This window comes from Haliotis cracherodii, unplaced genomic scaffold, assembly GCF_022045235.1.
Source record: "Haliotis cracherodii isolate W230 unplaced genomic scaffold, xgHalCrac1.p SCAF_6, whole genome shotgun sequence".
In the NCBI taxonomy this organism is placed as follows: domain Eukaryota; kingdom Metazoa; phylum Mollusca; class Gastropoda; order Lepetellida; family Haliotidae; genus Haliotis; species Haliotis cracherodii.
Genome location: NW_027266319.1, coordinates 40,798,688 through 40,814,905, shown reverse-complemented (window position 1 = coordinate 40,814,905; position 16,218 = coordinate 40,798,688). Strand labels below are relative to the sequence as shown.

Genomic DNA, 16,218 nt, shown 5'->3' with positions numbered 1-16,218 from the left:
CCATTTCGACGAACAATTTAGACTATTTGGCTGCTTGATATAATTCTGTTTTCATAAATTTTAACGTATGTAATACTCCCCTAAAAGTTCCTTGAAGACCACTTAATGGATCGGGTGCTCAAGCTCGATGCCTTGATTCATCGCGTGTCATCGTTCCCTCGGTTCGTGGATCGTGGCCCATAACAATGTAACAAAAATTCCTATTTTATCAAAGCTAACAGTTACAGAATCAAGTATAACAGTAAACGCCAACTTGAGTCACGTCTGTCATGTTTACAGTCGCCATCTTGGATTTCCTTACGTCAGGTTTGCGTATTATATGACCTCAGGTCACCCATATCTACACCTGTCAAGGTTAACTACAACTGCGGCAATTTTGTCTTTGAGGGTTCCAGCAAGGTAGGGTTCCAGGGTTACGTCATAGCTAAATTCCATTTTCGCATTCTAAGAGATTTTTATTGTCTAACATTTCATTTACATGGTTTATATGGCCTGCTCTCTTAGTATTTGATCGCGGATCGCGGATTACTTACCTTTGTTGACATCCGGATGACGTCTTGTTGACGTCTGCATGACAGTTCCGAGATTCCGACAGCCATTCCGAAAGCATTCCGACGGAATATTCCAAGATCGTAATGATTCGAGCATACAAGTTACAGTGACAGTTATCACAAGTCGCAAGTGATTTGTCGTCCGAATAAAATATTACAGTTTACATCCTATATTTATTTGTTTTCCGCGTTCCGGGAGGTAAGGTCGTTCCGACCAGATTGTTTACATTTTCAAGTTGCCAGGTAATGCCGTCACAGTCAAGTGTTTTTATCTGCCGATGTTCACAGGGATCATTCCAGAATCGATCATATATATTTAATTCCAAGCTTTAATTAGGCTTTGACTTCATGCTTGATGAAAATCCGGATTAGAATAGGTCTTCAGCCTCCCATGCTTGCCATAAGAGGCGACTATGCTCGTCGTAAGAGGCGACTAACGGGATCGGGTGGTCAGGCTCGCTGACTTGGTTGAAGCATGTAATCGTTTCCCAATTGCGTGGATCCATGCTCATGATGTCAATCACCGGTTTGTCTGGTCCAGACTCGATCATTTACAGACCGCCGTCATAGAGCAGTAATATTGCTGAGTGCGGCGTTAAACAACAAACAAAATCATGCTAACTTATATCACATGTTGACAGTTCTGGTTTCAGCCAACTTCGTACACTTTCAAGTTTCACAGTTTATTGAACAATTTCATTATTTTAACAGTTCAGATATATCGGTCGTGGGAGGGATACAGACAAGTACCGAATCCGAGAGCCACGATGTGACAGACAATGCCGAGCGACTGATGTTTCACATCCGGTATCGTGTCTCGCGATCTCGAGACCATGTACAAGATTTTTCAGTTCAGTGATTACGTATTAAACTCGTTTTTGAACCTTACCTTCTTGTTGTATGATCATTTTGCATTTCGCTGGTGTCGACATTCGTAACTTTGTAGATCCGTGTTATGTATTTCCGCTAAACATCGTTTCCAAGCTCTGGTATTATTTGTCACATTTCGTGACTGGTGGCAGCAACCATTTATTTTAGTAGTTTACCTACTAGTAATTACCGACTAGTCTTTGGCCGTTCCGTTACAATATCAATCAGAATCACTGGATTGTCTCATCCTGGCCCGAGTATTAAGGACGCCGCCATAGAGCAGTAATATTGCCGAGTGCGGATTTACAACAACAACAAAAAACACAAAGGCACATACTGTACCTAATAACATTGAAAACATTTCATGTAGACCTACAGCCACGAATTCTTTAGAGAAAAATAACCAAAAACTAAAAAACTTTTCATGTGGTCGAAATCCCCACCCAATGTCTCCGTGTCAAGCAGCCCATGAAGCCGACCAGTCGTTATGCAAGAGCAGATTAGACTGAGGATCGGATGGTTACAATGTTGGGTCTCCATTAAAAAATAACTCCATGTTTTCCATGATGTAGTTATCTTTCACAAACCCCTTGTATCATGAATATCGAGGTCGAAATGGGACATTTGTACTCCCAACCATCATTCCTGCGTGTAAACATAATACTCTTGCGAAAACTTAATTACATTCTTTGTCCGAAATCTAACCTAAGTTAGATTCCTTCGACGGCCTTTGATACTTTGGTATCTGGTATTTGGTTATGACTTCATACGAGTGAGTGAAGTCTTTATGCTATTTAAGCAAATTACCTCCCTGACATACTGAATTTGATAAACACGGTCTCTTCACTGGGCACGGAAGCCTATTCAAAATATGACATGTTATAAACAATATTTTGCTGAATAAAAATGCAAGTACTTTCTATTCAGTCACCCGTAAGTCCCAGAGACTATTAAAAAACATGACCACTGTGGAATAAACATAAGATAAAAGTACATACATATACACACACATGTACATATATACATTTATTACCCACGTGGTGAAGATACAGGTGGTAAGATACTTAATCCGTACGTGTGTCGTACAAGGTTGACCTTGTTATATTCGTTTTGATTGGATAACCGTGATCTCTGTCACACCGGGACTACTTTTTTCATTCATAAAAAGTCGCGAGACGTCATTCATTTTGCGATTACAAGGCAGAACTGAAGAAATTCATGAGAACGAGAGATATTTACAAACACTTTAATAAACAAAACAAGATAGTCACACGCATCAAATTCGGTTTGCATTCTATATAAGTTATGCATAGAGCTCCTACAGACATATAATCGAGCTAGATCTATAAATCGATTTACAATGTACGACTGCCGATCGAGCGCGTCCCTTGAGCGTGACGCACTTTCGCAACTTTCAATTTGATTTAACGTAAAAGGATAAGCGTGGTGAAATGAAGTCTGTTTAAACTATCTGGATAGATATCGAGACTTACTTGGGATGATCCGGTTGTGCCATCGGTGTCCCCTTTGAAGCGTATTTTGTTTCGGGGGGAGTTGTTTATGAATGAACGAACACGACAGCACGACCAGATCACTTAAAGTTCACAGTTCCGATACAAATCATTCGAAAACTCCGTGGAAGTGTGCCTGACTTCTGATTTTGTGGCCCCATACATCCCAAATGTGAACAATAACATTCCCTATCTCTAGCGTAAAACGCTGTGGGTGGATCGCGGTTATCTTTTCTTATTCCGGTGGCGACCTTGCCTTTCGATCGTTCGAAGCTGTCACCGACATGACTGACATGCAAGCAGATTTGAGTTTGTTGATTTTCACGTCTTCAGTATATAGGGTGGTACAGTTAACATGAATGTCTTTGGCGAACAGTATGATTTCCCTCTTCCAAAATGGTACGGACATGAAATAAATTCAGCTGATAGATCAAGGAAACCGAACCAATTTGATTGCACAGACGGGACCCCGGCAGTGTGACCGACTGTTGGTCCGATATTCAAAGCGCGGCGCTAATGTGACATTTCAAATGTTCTTATCGGTGTCCTGCGTACTAACAACATGGCGCTTGAATTACTATAACTTGAAGACTTTCTTCCAAAAGAATCTTGAGCGTCGGTGCTGGTTTGTTTGCAAACAGAACAGAAGGCGCATGCTGTTAATGCGTATGCATAAACATGTCCACAATGCCCATATTTGGTCATATATCAATATTCATGCGCAACCAGATTTTGCAACCGGTTTCCGTTTGGTCTGTCAACGAACGAAAGTTGTTATGTATTTACACTTATATATATATATATATTTAACGTGGGTAATAAATAAAATACCACACTCATTCTCGTAAGATACCATTTTTTACGAAACTCGTGAACTTTCTATGGTACCTGACCTCGCTTTCGCTCACTCAGATACTATAGAAAGTCCACTCGTTTCGTAAAAATGGTCACGATCTAACGAGAATGAGTGTAGTATTCTCTATATATACATATGGGACACGCCTTAAAAGAGGGACGGTGTAACAACTCAGTTAATAGTGTCAATATTATTTTATAGGTGTGACAACCATTAGCGTTCATACAGGCGAGACAGCGGCGGCGCATTGAAGACAAACCATTTTACCAACTGAGCCAGCGTTAAAGGATGGTTCTGGTACTTTCGTTGGCGTCGTTTTATCTCATTCCAGACATGTGGGAGAGGTCTGGCAGTACAGCAACAACACGTGGGCGGGCATTATCCTGCTGCGATATTACATGAGTGAGTGAGTGAGTGAGTTGGGTTTAACGCCGCTTTTAACAGTATTCCAGTTATATCGCGGCGTCGATATTACATGTATATATACAAATAAAATAATGCTCATTTGTATATCACATACATGTTCTCGAATGATCATTCACACCTGATAATGCACCCACATGGTTATTTACAATGTATAACAATAAATCATAAGTAAATTCAATATAGTGTACATGGGAACACACCAGTTCTTATACTATATAGGTATGCATGAGTATAAATAAATTAGTTATTTATTTCATAGTTTTGTCAAATCGCTTGGAGTAAGCAAATTAGTCGCTCATCCCGGGGTCTGCAATAGCCCCAAGTGCTTTATGCACTCTCCCAAATGGCGGGGCGACTAATGTTTGGTTGCGTTGCCCAAAAGAAGAACGTAAAAGAAGAGGCTTGGTGACGTGCCGATGAAATTATGACTATTGAGGACTTCTTTGAATATGTGGAGCAGACTGGTTATGCTGGGATGTTAGCTGCCCAGTTTATCCAGTCAAGAATTATCATGTTCCACTCTCGAACTCAAATTTCAAACGAAGCAATTGGTGCGATTGCAAGCGACTGAAAGTTAGCGTACCGATGCAAGGCGAATTGCTGTACATCGCTTGCAAGCGATTGGCTGTGAGCAACACACCCTGTATCGTGTTTAGACTGTTCACCTGCTACATTTCTTGTCGGGCTATAATTGAAAATTTGCTGATAGATGAGCCAAAGTCACCATTCACCTACATCAGGGTAGGAATGCAAATGATTAAATATTCAGCAATCAATTATGTAAATATGGTGATTTTGTAATGATCATTGATTGCACTTCACCAAAAAGATCATAAAAAAAACTAATTATTGCCGTCGCGGAATGGCTGTCGGAATTTCGGAACTGTCAGACGTCATCCGGATGTCAACAAAGGTAGGTTAGTAATCACGGTCAGTCCGATTCGAGATCGACTCCCAAGTATGGTTGGTGCCACCCATCATATAGAGAGCTCCGCGAACGGGATATCGCTGTGAGGAACTTGACAAACGACACCCATGACTGTAATCGTTTGAATTGTCTCCCTTTGACCATGCATGCTAAAGAAATTGTAACGTCGCAGATTAAAACTTCTTGAATGAATGACACGAGGCAGAGAGCATATATATGTACATCATTTGGTGTCAAAAAATTACAAAATAATGCACTAGATTGGGCAAACTAACGGTATGAGTTACAAAGGTATACCGTGTGAAGCGAAAGTTTGGTGTCCCACGTCGTTATTTGGTAAAGGGATATCTGGTTCAGATTCCATTAGTGTTCGGTCGCTGTAAATTAGTTCTACATAACATTTATAATAGGGAGTCTATAGAAGTCATATGTACATAGTACATACGTTAATATAGTTAATATTTTAAGATATTTTATAGTTTGACCAGCGTTAGCAACTATCGTTTTAGTCCACTAGTCCTTATAATGATAACATATAGCAAAACCCTTGAAATGGCACATTTCTACTAGTCCTTATGAAATTAACTATTGGGCAATTTAGCAAGGACTACTGGACTCGTGCGAATTTCTAACGCTATGATTTAATCTCATATTTCTAATTTCTTTGTTCTATATGCTTATGACTTACTAATCATCCTTAAGACAGTATTGTCATGTTGTTCGTTTTTTTCTTTTTGGGGGCACCAGAAGAGTTTCGTGTTAAAACATCCACCATAGATAGTTGTCACAGGTCTTCCGTGTGTCGATCAAGCTACCTCGAGAACCTGCGAAAATAAACCACGCCATCAAACAACGGGAGTGGTCTCCCCTTGTGGTATCACGACGGACTTTAGCCAAGAACCAGCAACTTATTTATCGTTCCCTTCTGACGGAATCTGTATATTTTCGCGTTTTGACCGCTTGTTGGGCCTATTACTAAGGGACACAGTTATTTAAGAGATGCATGTTAAAGAATTTCCTGATAGGTTAAATAAAAGATGAGTGTTGCGTTAAGGTGAAATATTCTCTGTTTACTAACTACCTGTTATTCTTGTTTTTTCAGCTTCTGGATGAAACACAAGTAGACCTATTGATCCCCTCAAACTTAGATGAATACAAATAGTATTTCCCTTATGATAATCGGCGATTTAAAGAAGGATCTATGCTGAAATGCTTTTTTACTGTGGACCCCCCTCGAAGATCCGAATTAGAATAGGTCTTCAAAAGCCAATGCTTGCCGAAAGAGACGACTTAAACGGGCTCGCTGACTTGGTTGATGCATATCCTCGTATTACAATTGCATTGGTCGATTCACATGATTTCAATCACTGGATTGCCTGGTACAGACTCGATTATTTACAGACCGCGCGCCGTCAAATAGTTGAAATACTGATGAGTGCTTTAAACAGCAAACAAACACACGTTTTACTGTGGAAAGAAAACCCTGAATTGTTTTCAAAGCTATAGGTTTACAATAATATTCTTTATATATACTCTAGTTATATCATTAAACGACTCAAGGGTATCCAGATTTCACAATCGGGATCAATCATGTCATTCCGGTACAGGCAGTTTACGGAAAAGAGCGAGAGGTAACGATCGTTGATGGGTCTCCATGGCGACCCTTGCTACTTCCGTTATTCACAAACGACGCCATTTTGGTTGTTGCTGCTGCACTTTGTTTCCACGTCTGTGTTTACATTTTGCTCATTATCCCGCAAGTATCGCACGTTCTGCACAATGTATGCCACTGTTGCTTTGGTCTATCATCAAGGTATCTAGTAGTGCTCTCAGTGTTAACTTATGTTTGTTTTTTATCTTGATTTCAAAGCTTTCAGGTCGATACCTTTTGACGGATTGTATTCCCAACTTGAATTTGGTAACAATAAAAGTGAAAGAGAATGACATACCATGCGTATGCCGTTTCTTTTTTTTGTAAAATTTGTAAACTCCCTCAGTAATGTATATCAGCGAAGTGATTTCTGTTATTAACATGAATTGTACCAATTCAATTCCTATGGTAAAATCACTGTCAAAGTGTCGTGATAAATGATCAAAGTAACAATAGATCTATGTGTCTCCTTTTCTTCCCCTGGCAATGGGATCCACTCAATGTAACATGATTTTCATAGGAGTTGTGTAGGTTTTCACATCCCAGCTTCAAACTAGGTGTGTTTTGTTTTGTTTTTTTAAAAGGGGGGAGACCTGGTAAGGTATAATATGTCTTTCTTGTCCCAAAAGACCCTTTTACCTCAACCAAACGTTTTGGCACTGAATCCTGTAATGTTGGGATAATTTGATTAGGCTTCTAAAAAAACCACAGTGTTTTAGTCTATACAATGAGGATGGATATGATGGTTTTTTTAATTTTATTTATTCCATTATAGCCCAGGACGATCTCCACAGGTTTAGGAACTACCAGGCCCCCGTCTCCCAAAAGACTCTTCCTGTCCCTGATCCTGTAGGTCATCGTTAGGTTCAAGTTGTTTGAATGTGTCCTATTAGAAAAACAAATTCGAGAACCATTTTAAATGGCAATAGTTTGAAATAAGTCATATGTGTTTATACTTTATTTAGACAAATATAAAATATTAAATTGTCCCAGTTCTCATTTCTAACAAACACCACAAGAGACGTGACTACCACTCGCAAAGTTCTTATTTTCAAATATATGATTAAAATTACTTTCTGGTTCCGAATACATGGCCTTTTCCTATGATTATCAATCTCATTAAAATCAGATGTTAGTTCTCGCTATCGGTAGCAAGAACGGAGATATGATTTTAATGAGATTGTATGATTATGGAAATGTTTTTGTAGCTTTTATTCATATTAGACTGTATGTGGTATATCTTCACCATCTATTTGTTTAAATAGCCTACCAAATAGATTACACATGACCGGAAAATGGTCGACTTTCACATGTTTTTTCATACAAGCTTTTATATCAAACTATCGATTAATCCTGATTTCAATTAATAAGGACATTTATTTCCTCTCTGTAAGCGCCCCAGTGTCTTCACGATCACCGTCAACCCCCTCTCATCCCAGCCCGACCCCCAGACCTCTCTCCCCGTCCCTGCCCCCAGAGCCCGCCCTCAAGTTGTGGAGATAGATCTTGGTGAAGAATCCAAGCAGCCCCAGTCGTGCTCGGCCGTCCTTGTGTCCTGTGTGAAATACATGTTCCAGAGTTTCTTCACGGAGAGATAGACTTTGGAGATGTTTTCTGTGCCAGTGTTGTGTGAACTACTAGTTTTAGGACCTTTCGGACAAACCATTTGGACTATTTGGGACTATTTTTGATAACATACATTTTGTTTCATACATGAATTAAATTAATGTAATTATTTTAAAATTAATATGATAAATGTTGTTGCTTGAAGAACGCGTGTTGTATATTGGTATTTTTTGCATTCCCTGTTGTGAAAATTGATGACACTCGAAATCGAGACATGGCTTTACAGGTGATCCATGCCAAACCGTCGCTTCAGCCTATCGTTATTTTAAGAGTGTATCTAAATTACGATCGTATGGTAAATAAGCTCGATTCACCTCCTATAATAAGTATTTGTTTACTGTGTCGTGTAGTTCTTGGACCATTTCGACGAACAATTTCGACTATTTTGTTAAGATAATTCTGTTTTCATAAATTTTAACGTATGTAATACTCCCCACAAAATCCCTTGAAGACCACTTAATGGATCGGGTGCTCAAGCTCGGTGCCTTGATTGATCGTGTGTCATCGTTCCCTAGCGGCGTGGATCGTGGCCCATAACATTGTAACAAAAATTCCTATTTTATCAAAGCTTACAGCTACAGAATCAAGTATAACAGTAAACGCCAACTTCAGTCACGTCTGTCATGATTACAGTCGCCATCCTGGATTTTCTTCCGTCAGGTTTGCGTATCATATGACCTTAGGTCACCCATAAATACACCTGTCAAGGTTAACTACAACTGCGGCACTTTTGACTTTGACAAGCAAGGTAGGGTTCCAGGGTTAGTCATAGCTAAATTCTATTTTCGTATTCTAAGAGATTTTTTATTGTATAACATTTAATTTACATGGCTAATATTAATACTTGGTCTGCTCTCTAAGTATTTGATCGAGTATTAGTGATTACTTACCTTTGTTGACATCCGGATGACGTCTTGTTGACGTCTGCATGACACTTCCGAGATTCCGACACCCATTCCGAATAGATCTTCAGCATCCCATGATTGCCATAAGAGGCGACTGTGCTTGTGATAAGAGGCGACTAACGGGATCGGGTGGTCAGGCTCGCTGACTTGGTTGATGCATGAAATCGTTTCCCAATTGCGTGGATCGATGCTCATGATGTCAATCAGCGGTTTCTTTTGTCCAGACTCGATCATTTACAGACCGCCGTCATAGAGCAGTAATATTGCTGAGTGCGGCGTTAAACAACAAACAAAATCATGCTTACTTATATCACATGTTGACAGCTCTGGGTTACGTGAGTTCGGCTCCAGTTCTGGTTTCAGCCAACTTCGTACACTTTCAAGTTTCACAGTTTATTGAACAATTTCATTATTTTAACAGTTCAGATATATCAGTCGTGGGAGGGATACAGACAAGTACCGAATCCGAGAGCCACGATGTGACAGAGAATGCCGAGCGACTGATGTTTCACATCCGGTATCGTGTCTCGCGATCTCGAGACCATGTACACGATTTTTCAGTTCAGTGATTACGTAATAAACTCGTTATTGAACTTTACCTCCTTGTTGTGTGATCATTTTACATTTCACTGGCGTCGACATTCGTAACTTTGTAGATCCGTGTTATGTATTTCCGCTAAACTTCGTTTCCAAGCTCTGGTATTTATTTTGTCACATTTCGTGAATGGTGGCAGCAACCATTTATTTTAGTAGTTTACCTACTAGTAATTACCGACTAGTCTTTGGCCGTTCCGTTACGATTTCAATCAGAATCACTGGATTGTCTCATCCTGGCCCGACGCCGCCATAAAGCAGTAATATTGCCGAGTGCGGATTTACAAAAAGAAAAAACCCACAAAGGCACATACTGTACCTAATAACATTGAAAACATTTCATGTAGACCTACAGCCACGAATTCTTTAGAGAAAAATAACCAAAAACTAAAAAACTTTTCATGTGGTCGAAATCCCCACCCAATGACTCCTTGTCAAGCAGTCGATGAAGCCGACCAGTCGTTATGCATGAGCAGATTAGACTGAGGATTGGATGGTTACAGTGTTGGGTCTCCAATAAAAAAATAACTCCATGTTTTCCATGATGTAGTTATCTCTCACAAACCCCTTGTATCATGAATATCGAGGTTGAAATGGGACATTTGTACTCCCAACCATCATTCCTGCGTGTAAACATAATACTCTTGCTGTCAGAATCTGAACGATTATTATAAAAGTTCAAAAAGTTCGATGTAGTGTGACCCCACACTTCCGCCAAACTTGTTTGACTATTAGAGATACTATATATTGATGTAAAATGGAAAAACTCTGAAAAGTTGATTTTATTGGATCGAAAACTTAATTACATTCTTTGTCCAAAATCTAACCTAAGTTAGATTCCTTCGACGTGATAAACACGGTCTCTTCACTGGGCACAGAAGCCTATTCCGGTCGGAACTAGGTCAGGCCGCATTCGGCTTGTGATGAAGGGTATGTCTCCCTGTCATTATTGCGGTAAACGTTCTAACAGATGTATTGCATTTCATGGTTTAAATAAAAATAATACTGAACGAACAACGTATCGTGAAGTCAAAATATGACATGTTATAGACAATATTTTGCTGAATAAAAATGCATGTACTTTCTTTTCAATCAACCATAAGTCCCAGAGACTTTTAAAAAACATGACCACCGTGGAATAAACATAGGATAAAAGTACATACTTACATACACATGTACATATAGAGAATCTCACCAGTGTGTCTTTTGATATCAAATATATCAACACGAGTTGATAAAAGTGCCATTTTTATCAACGCGTGCAAAGCATTGTGATGTAATTTCATTGCAGCGATATCTACAGTGTAGATATCGCTTGATCTCATCCAAGCGATATCTCCTGTGGGAGCCATCTTTGGATGATAAATATACATATGGGACACGCCTTAAAAGAGGGACGGTGTAACAACTCAGTTAATAGTGTCAGTATTATTTTATAGGTGTGACAACCATTAGCGTTCATACAGGCGAGACAGCGGCGGCGCATTGAAGATAAGCCATTTTACCAACTGAGCCAGCGTTAAAGGATGGTTCTGGTACTTTCGTTGGCGTCGTTTTATCTCATTCCAGTCATGTGGGAGAGGTCTGGCAGTACAGCAACAACACGTGGGCGGGCATTATCCTGCTGCGATATTACATGAGTGAGTGAGTGAGTTGGGTTTAACGCCGCTTTTAACAGTATTCCAGTTATATCGCGGCGTCGATATTACATGAATATATACAAATAAAATAATGCTCATTTGTATATCACATACATGTTCTCGAATGATCATTCACACCTGATAATGCACCCACATGGTTATTTACAATGTATAACAATAAATCATAAGTAAATTCAATATAGTGTACATGGGAACACACCATTTCTTATACTATCAAGATATGCATGAGTATAAATAAATTAGTTATTTCATAGTTTTGTCAAATCGCTTAGAGTAAGCAAATTAATCGCTTATCCCGGGGTCTGCAATAGCCCGAAGTGCTTTACGCACTCTCCCAAATGGCGGGGCGACTAATGTTTGGTTGCCTTGTCCAAAAGAAGAACGTAAAAGAAGAGGCTTGGTGGCGTGCCGATGAAATTATGACTATTGAGGACTTCTTTGAATATGTGGAGCAGACTGGTTATGCTGGGATGTTAGCTGCCCAGTTTATCCAGTCACGAATTATCATGTTCCACTCTCAAACTCAAATTTCAAACGAAGCAATTGGTGCGATTGCAAGCGGCTGAAAGTTAGCACACCGATGCAAGGCGAAGTGCAGTACATCCCTTGCAAGCACCCTGTATATCGTTTGGACTGTTCACCTGCTAAATTTCTTGTCGGGCTATAATTTAAAATTTGCTGATAGATGAGCCAAAGTCACCATTCACCTACATCATTGAGGAATGCAAATGATATATTCAGCAATCAATTATGTAAATATGGTGATTTTGTAATGATCATTGATTGCACTTCACCAAAAAGATCATAAAAAAAACCTAATTATTGCCGTCGCGGAATGGCTGTCGGAATTTCGGAACTGTCAGACGTCATCCGGATGTCAACAAAGGTAGGTTAGTAATCACGGTCAGTCCGATTCGAGATCGACTCCCAAGTATGGTTGGTGCCACCCATCATATAGAGAGAGCTCCGCGAACGGGATATCGCTGTGAGGAACTTGACAAACGACACCCATGACTGGGTCATTTGAATTGTCTCCCTTTGACCATGCATGCTAAAGAAATTGTAACGTCGCAGATTAAAACTTCTTGAATGAATGACATGAGGCAGAGAGCATATATATGTACATCATTTGGTGTCAAAAAATTACAAAATAATGCACTAGATTGGGCAAACTAACGGTATGAGTTACAAAGGTATACCGTGTGAAGCGAAAGTTTGGTATTCTCCGTCGTTATTTGGTAAAGGGATATCTGGTTCAGATTCCATTAGTGTTCGGTCGCTGTAAGTTAGTTCTACATAACATTTATAATAGGGAGTCTATAGAAGTCACATGTACATAGTACATACGTTAATATAGTTAATATTTTAAGATATTTTATAGTTTGACCAGCGTTAGCAACTATCGTTTTAGTCCACTAGTCCCTATAATCATAACATATAGCAAAACCCTTGAAATGGCACATTTCTACTAGTCCTTATGACAATTAACTATTGGGCAATTTAGCAAGGACTACTGGACTCGTGCGAATTTCTAACGCTATGATTTAATCTCATATTTCTAATTTCTTTGTTCTATATGCTTATGACTTACTAATCATCCTTAAGACAGTATTGTCATGTTGTTCGTTTTTTTCTATCTTGGGGCACCAGAAGAGTTTCGTGTTAAAACATCCACCATAGATAGTTGTCACAGGTATTCCGTGTGTCGATCAAGCTGCCTCGAGAACCTGCGAAAATAAACCACGCCATCAAACAACGGGAGTGGTCTCCCCTTGTGGTATCACGACGGACTTTAGCCAAGAACCAGCAACTTATTTATCGTTCCCTTCTGACGGAATCTGTATATTTTCGCGTTTTGACCGCTTGTTGGGCCTATTACTAAGGGACACAGTTATTTAAGAGATGCATGTGAAAGAATTTCCTGATAGGTTAAATAAAAGATGAGTGTTGCGTTAAGGTGAAATATTCTCTGTTTACTTACTACCTGTCATTCTTGGTTTTTTTCAGCTTCTGGATGAAACACAAGTAGACCTATTGATCCCCTCAAACTTAGATGAATACAAATAGTATTTCCCTTATGATAATCGGCGATTTAAAGAAGGATCTATGCTGAATTGCTTTTTTACTGTGGACCTCCCTCGAAGATCCGGGTTAGAATAGGTCTTCAAAATCCAATGCTTGCCGAAAGAGACGACTTAAACGGGTTCGCTGACTTGGTTGATGCATATCCTCGTATTACAAGAGCGTTGATCGATTCGCATGGTTTCAATCACTGGATTGCCTGGAACAGATTTGATTTTTTACAGACCGCCGTCTAATAGTTGAAATACTGATGAGTGCTTTAAACAGCAAACAAACACACGTTTTACTGTGGAAAGAAAACCCTGAATTGTTTTCAAAGCTATAGGTTTAGAATAATATTCTTTATATATACTCTAGTTATATCATTAAACGACTCAAGGGTATCCAGATTTCACAATCGGGATCAATCATGTCATTCCGGTACAGGCAGTTTACGGAAAAGAGCGAGAGGTAACGATCGTTGATGGGTCTCCATGGCGACCCTTGCTACTTCCGTTATTCACAAACGACGCCATTTTGGTTGTTGCTGCTGCACTTTGTTTCCACGTCTGTGTTTACATTTTGCTCATTATCCCGCAAGTATCGCACGTTCTTCACGATGTATGCCACTGTTGCTTTGGTTTATCATCAAGGTATCTAGTAGTGCTCTCAGTGTTAACTTATGTTTGTTTTTTATCTTGATTTCAAAGCTTTCAGATCGATACCTTTTGACGGATTGTATTCCCAACTTGAATTTGGTAACAATAAAAGTGAAAGAGAATGACATACCATGCGTATGCCGTTTCTATTTTTTGTAAAATTTGTTATCTCCCTCAGTAATGTATATCAGCGAGGTGATTTCTGTTATTAACATGAATTGTACCAATTCACTTCCTATGGTAAAATCACTGTCAAAGTGTCGTGATAAATGATCAAAGTAACAATAGATCTATGTGTCTCCTTTTCTTCCCCTGGCAATGGGATCCACTCAATGTAACATGATTTTCATAGGAGTTGTGTAGGTTTTCACATCCCAGCTTCAAACTAGGTGTGTTTTGTTTTGTTTTTTTAAAAGGGGGGAGACCTGGTAAGGTATAATATGTCTTTCTTGTCCCAAAAGACCCTTTTACCTCAACCAAACGTTTTGGCACTGAATCCTGTAATGTTTTGATTAGGCTTCTAAGAAACACACAGTGTTTTAGTCTATACAATGAGGATGGGTATGATGTTTTTTTAATTTTATTTATTCCATTATAGCCCAGGACGATCTCCACAGGTTTAGAAACTACCATTCCTCCGTCTCCCAAAAGACTTTTCCGGTCCCTGATCCTGTAGGTCATCGTTAGGTTCAAGTTGTTTCAATGTCCTATTAGAAAAACAAATTCGAGAACCATTTTAACTGGCAATAGTTTGAAATAAGTCATATGTGTTTATACTTTATTTAGACAAATATAAAATATTAAATTGTCCCAGTTCTCATTTCTAACAAACACCACAAGAGACGTGACTACCACTCGCAAAGTTCTTATTTTCAAATATATGATTAAAATTACTTTCTGGTTCCGAATACATGGCCTTTTCCTATGATTATCAATCTCATTAAAATCAGATGTTAGTTCTCGCTATCGGTAGCAAGAACGGAGATATGATTTTAATGAGATTGTATGATTATGGAAATGTTTTTGTAGCTTTTATTTATATTGGACGGTATGTGGTATATCTTCACCATCTATTTGTTTAAATAGCCATACCAAATAGATTACACATGACCGGAAAATGGTCGACTTTCACATGTTTTTTCATACTAGCTTTTATATCAAACTATCGATTAATCCTGATTTCAATTATTAAGGACATATATTTCCTCTTTATAAGCGCCCCAATGTCTTCACGATCACCGTCAACCCCCTCTCATCCCAGCCCGACCCCCAGACCTCTCTCCCCGTCCCTGCCCCCAGAGCCCGCCCTCAAGTTGTGGAGATAGATCTTGGTGAAGAATCCAAGCAGCCCCAGTCGTGCTCGGCCGTCCTTGTGTCCTGTGTGAAATACATGTTCCAGAGTTTCTTCACGGAGAGATAGACTTTGGAGATGTTTTCTGTGCCAGTGTTGTGTGAACTACTAGTTTTAGGACCTTTCGGACGAACCATTTTGGACTAGTTGGGACTATTTTTGATAACATACATTTTATTTCATACATGAATTAAAATTAATATGATAAATGTTGTTGCTTGAAGAACGCGTGTTGTATATTGGTATTTTTTGCATTCCCTGTTGTGAAAATTGATGACACTCGAAATCGAGACATGGCTTTACAGGTGATCCATGCCAAACCGTCGCTTCAACCTATCGTTATTTTAAGAGTGTATCTAAATTACGATCGTATGGTAAACAAGCTCGATTCACCGCCTTTAATAAGTATTTGTTTACTGTGTCGTGTAGTTCTTGGACCATTTCGACGAACAATTTCGACTATTTTGTTAAGATAATTCTGTTTTCATAAATTTTAACGTATGTAATACTCCCCCACAAAATCCCTTGAAGACCACTTAATGGATCGGGTGCTCCAGCTCGGTGCCTT

The 16,218-nt window shown here is 39.3% G+C and overlaps 2 protein-coding genes across 2 annotated transcripts; both read left to right on the top strand.

Annotated features, from left to right (window-relative positions):
* The first annotated feature begins 6,783 nt into the window (after positions 1-6,783).
* Positions 6,784-8,391, top strand: LOC139446171 (uncharacterized). The gene is made up of 3 exons (XM_071227475.1): positions 6,784-6,955; positions 7,569-7,642; positions 8,188-8,391. The coding sequence occupies exons 1-3, from the start codon at positions 6,787-6,789 to the stop codon at positions 8,389-8,391; spliced, it is 447 nt and encodes a 148-aa protein (XP_071083576.1). The 5' UTR covers positions 6,784-6,786.
* Positions 8,392-14,121: 5,730 nt separating this feature from the next.
* LOC139446211 (uncharacterized) lies at positions 14,122-15,719 on the top strand. The gene is made up of 3 exons (XM_071227539.1): positions 14,122-14,293; positions 14,898-14,971; positions 15,516-15,719. Exons 1-3 carry the CDS (start codon positions 14,125-14,127, stop codon positions 15,717-15,719), a joined length of 447 nt encoding a protein of 148 aa, XP_071083640.1. The 5' UTR covers positions 14,122-14,124.
* Positions 15,720-16,218: the final 499 nt, after the last annotated feature.

Coding starts and splice junctions, on each gene's coding strand:
- LOC139446211 (XM_071227539.1), top strand. CDS start 14,125: ATGGGTCTCCATGGCGACCCTTGCTACTTCCGTTATTCACAAACGACG. Junction 14,294..14,897: donor TGCTTTGGTTTATCATCAAG/GTATCTAGTAGT, acceptor ATTCCATTATAG/CCCAGGACGATCTCCACAGG. Junction 14,972..15,515: donor CTTTTCCGGTCCCTGATCCT/GTAGGTCATCGT, acceptor CCTCTTTATAAG/CGCCCCAATGTCTTCACGAT.
- LOC139446171 (XM_071227475.1), top strand. CDS start 6,787: ATGGGTCTCCATGGCGACCCTTGCTACTTCCGTTATTCACAAACGACG. Junction 6,956..7,568: donor TGCTTTGGTCTATCATCAAG/GTATCTAGTAGT, acceptor ATTCCATTATAG/CCCAGGACGATCTCCACAGG. Junction 7,643..8,187: donor CTCTTCCTGTCCCTGATCCT/GTAGGTCATCGT, acceptor CCTCTCTGTAAG/CGCCCCAGTGTCTTCACGAT.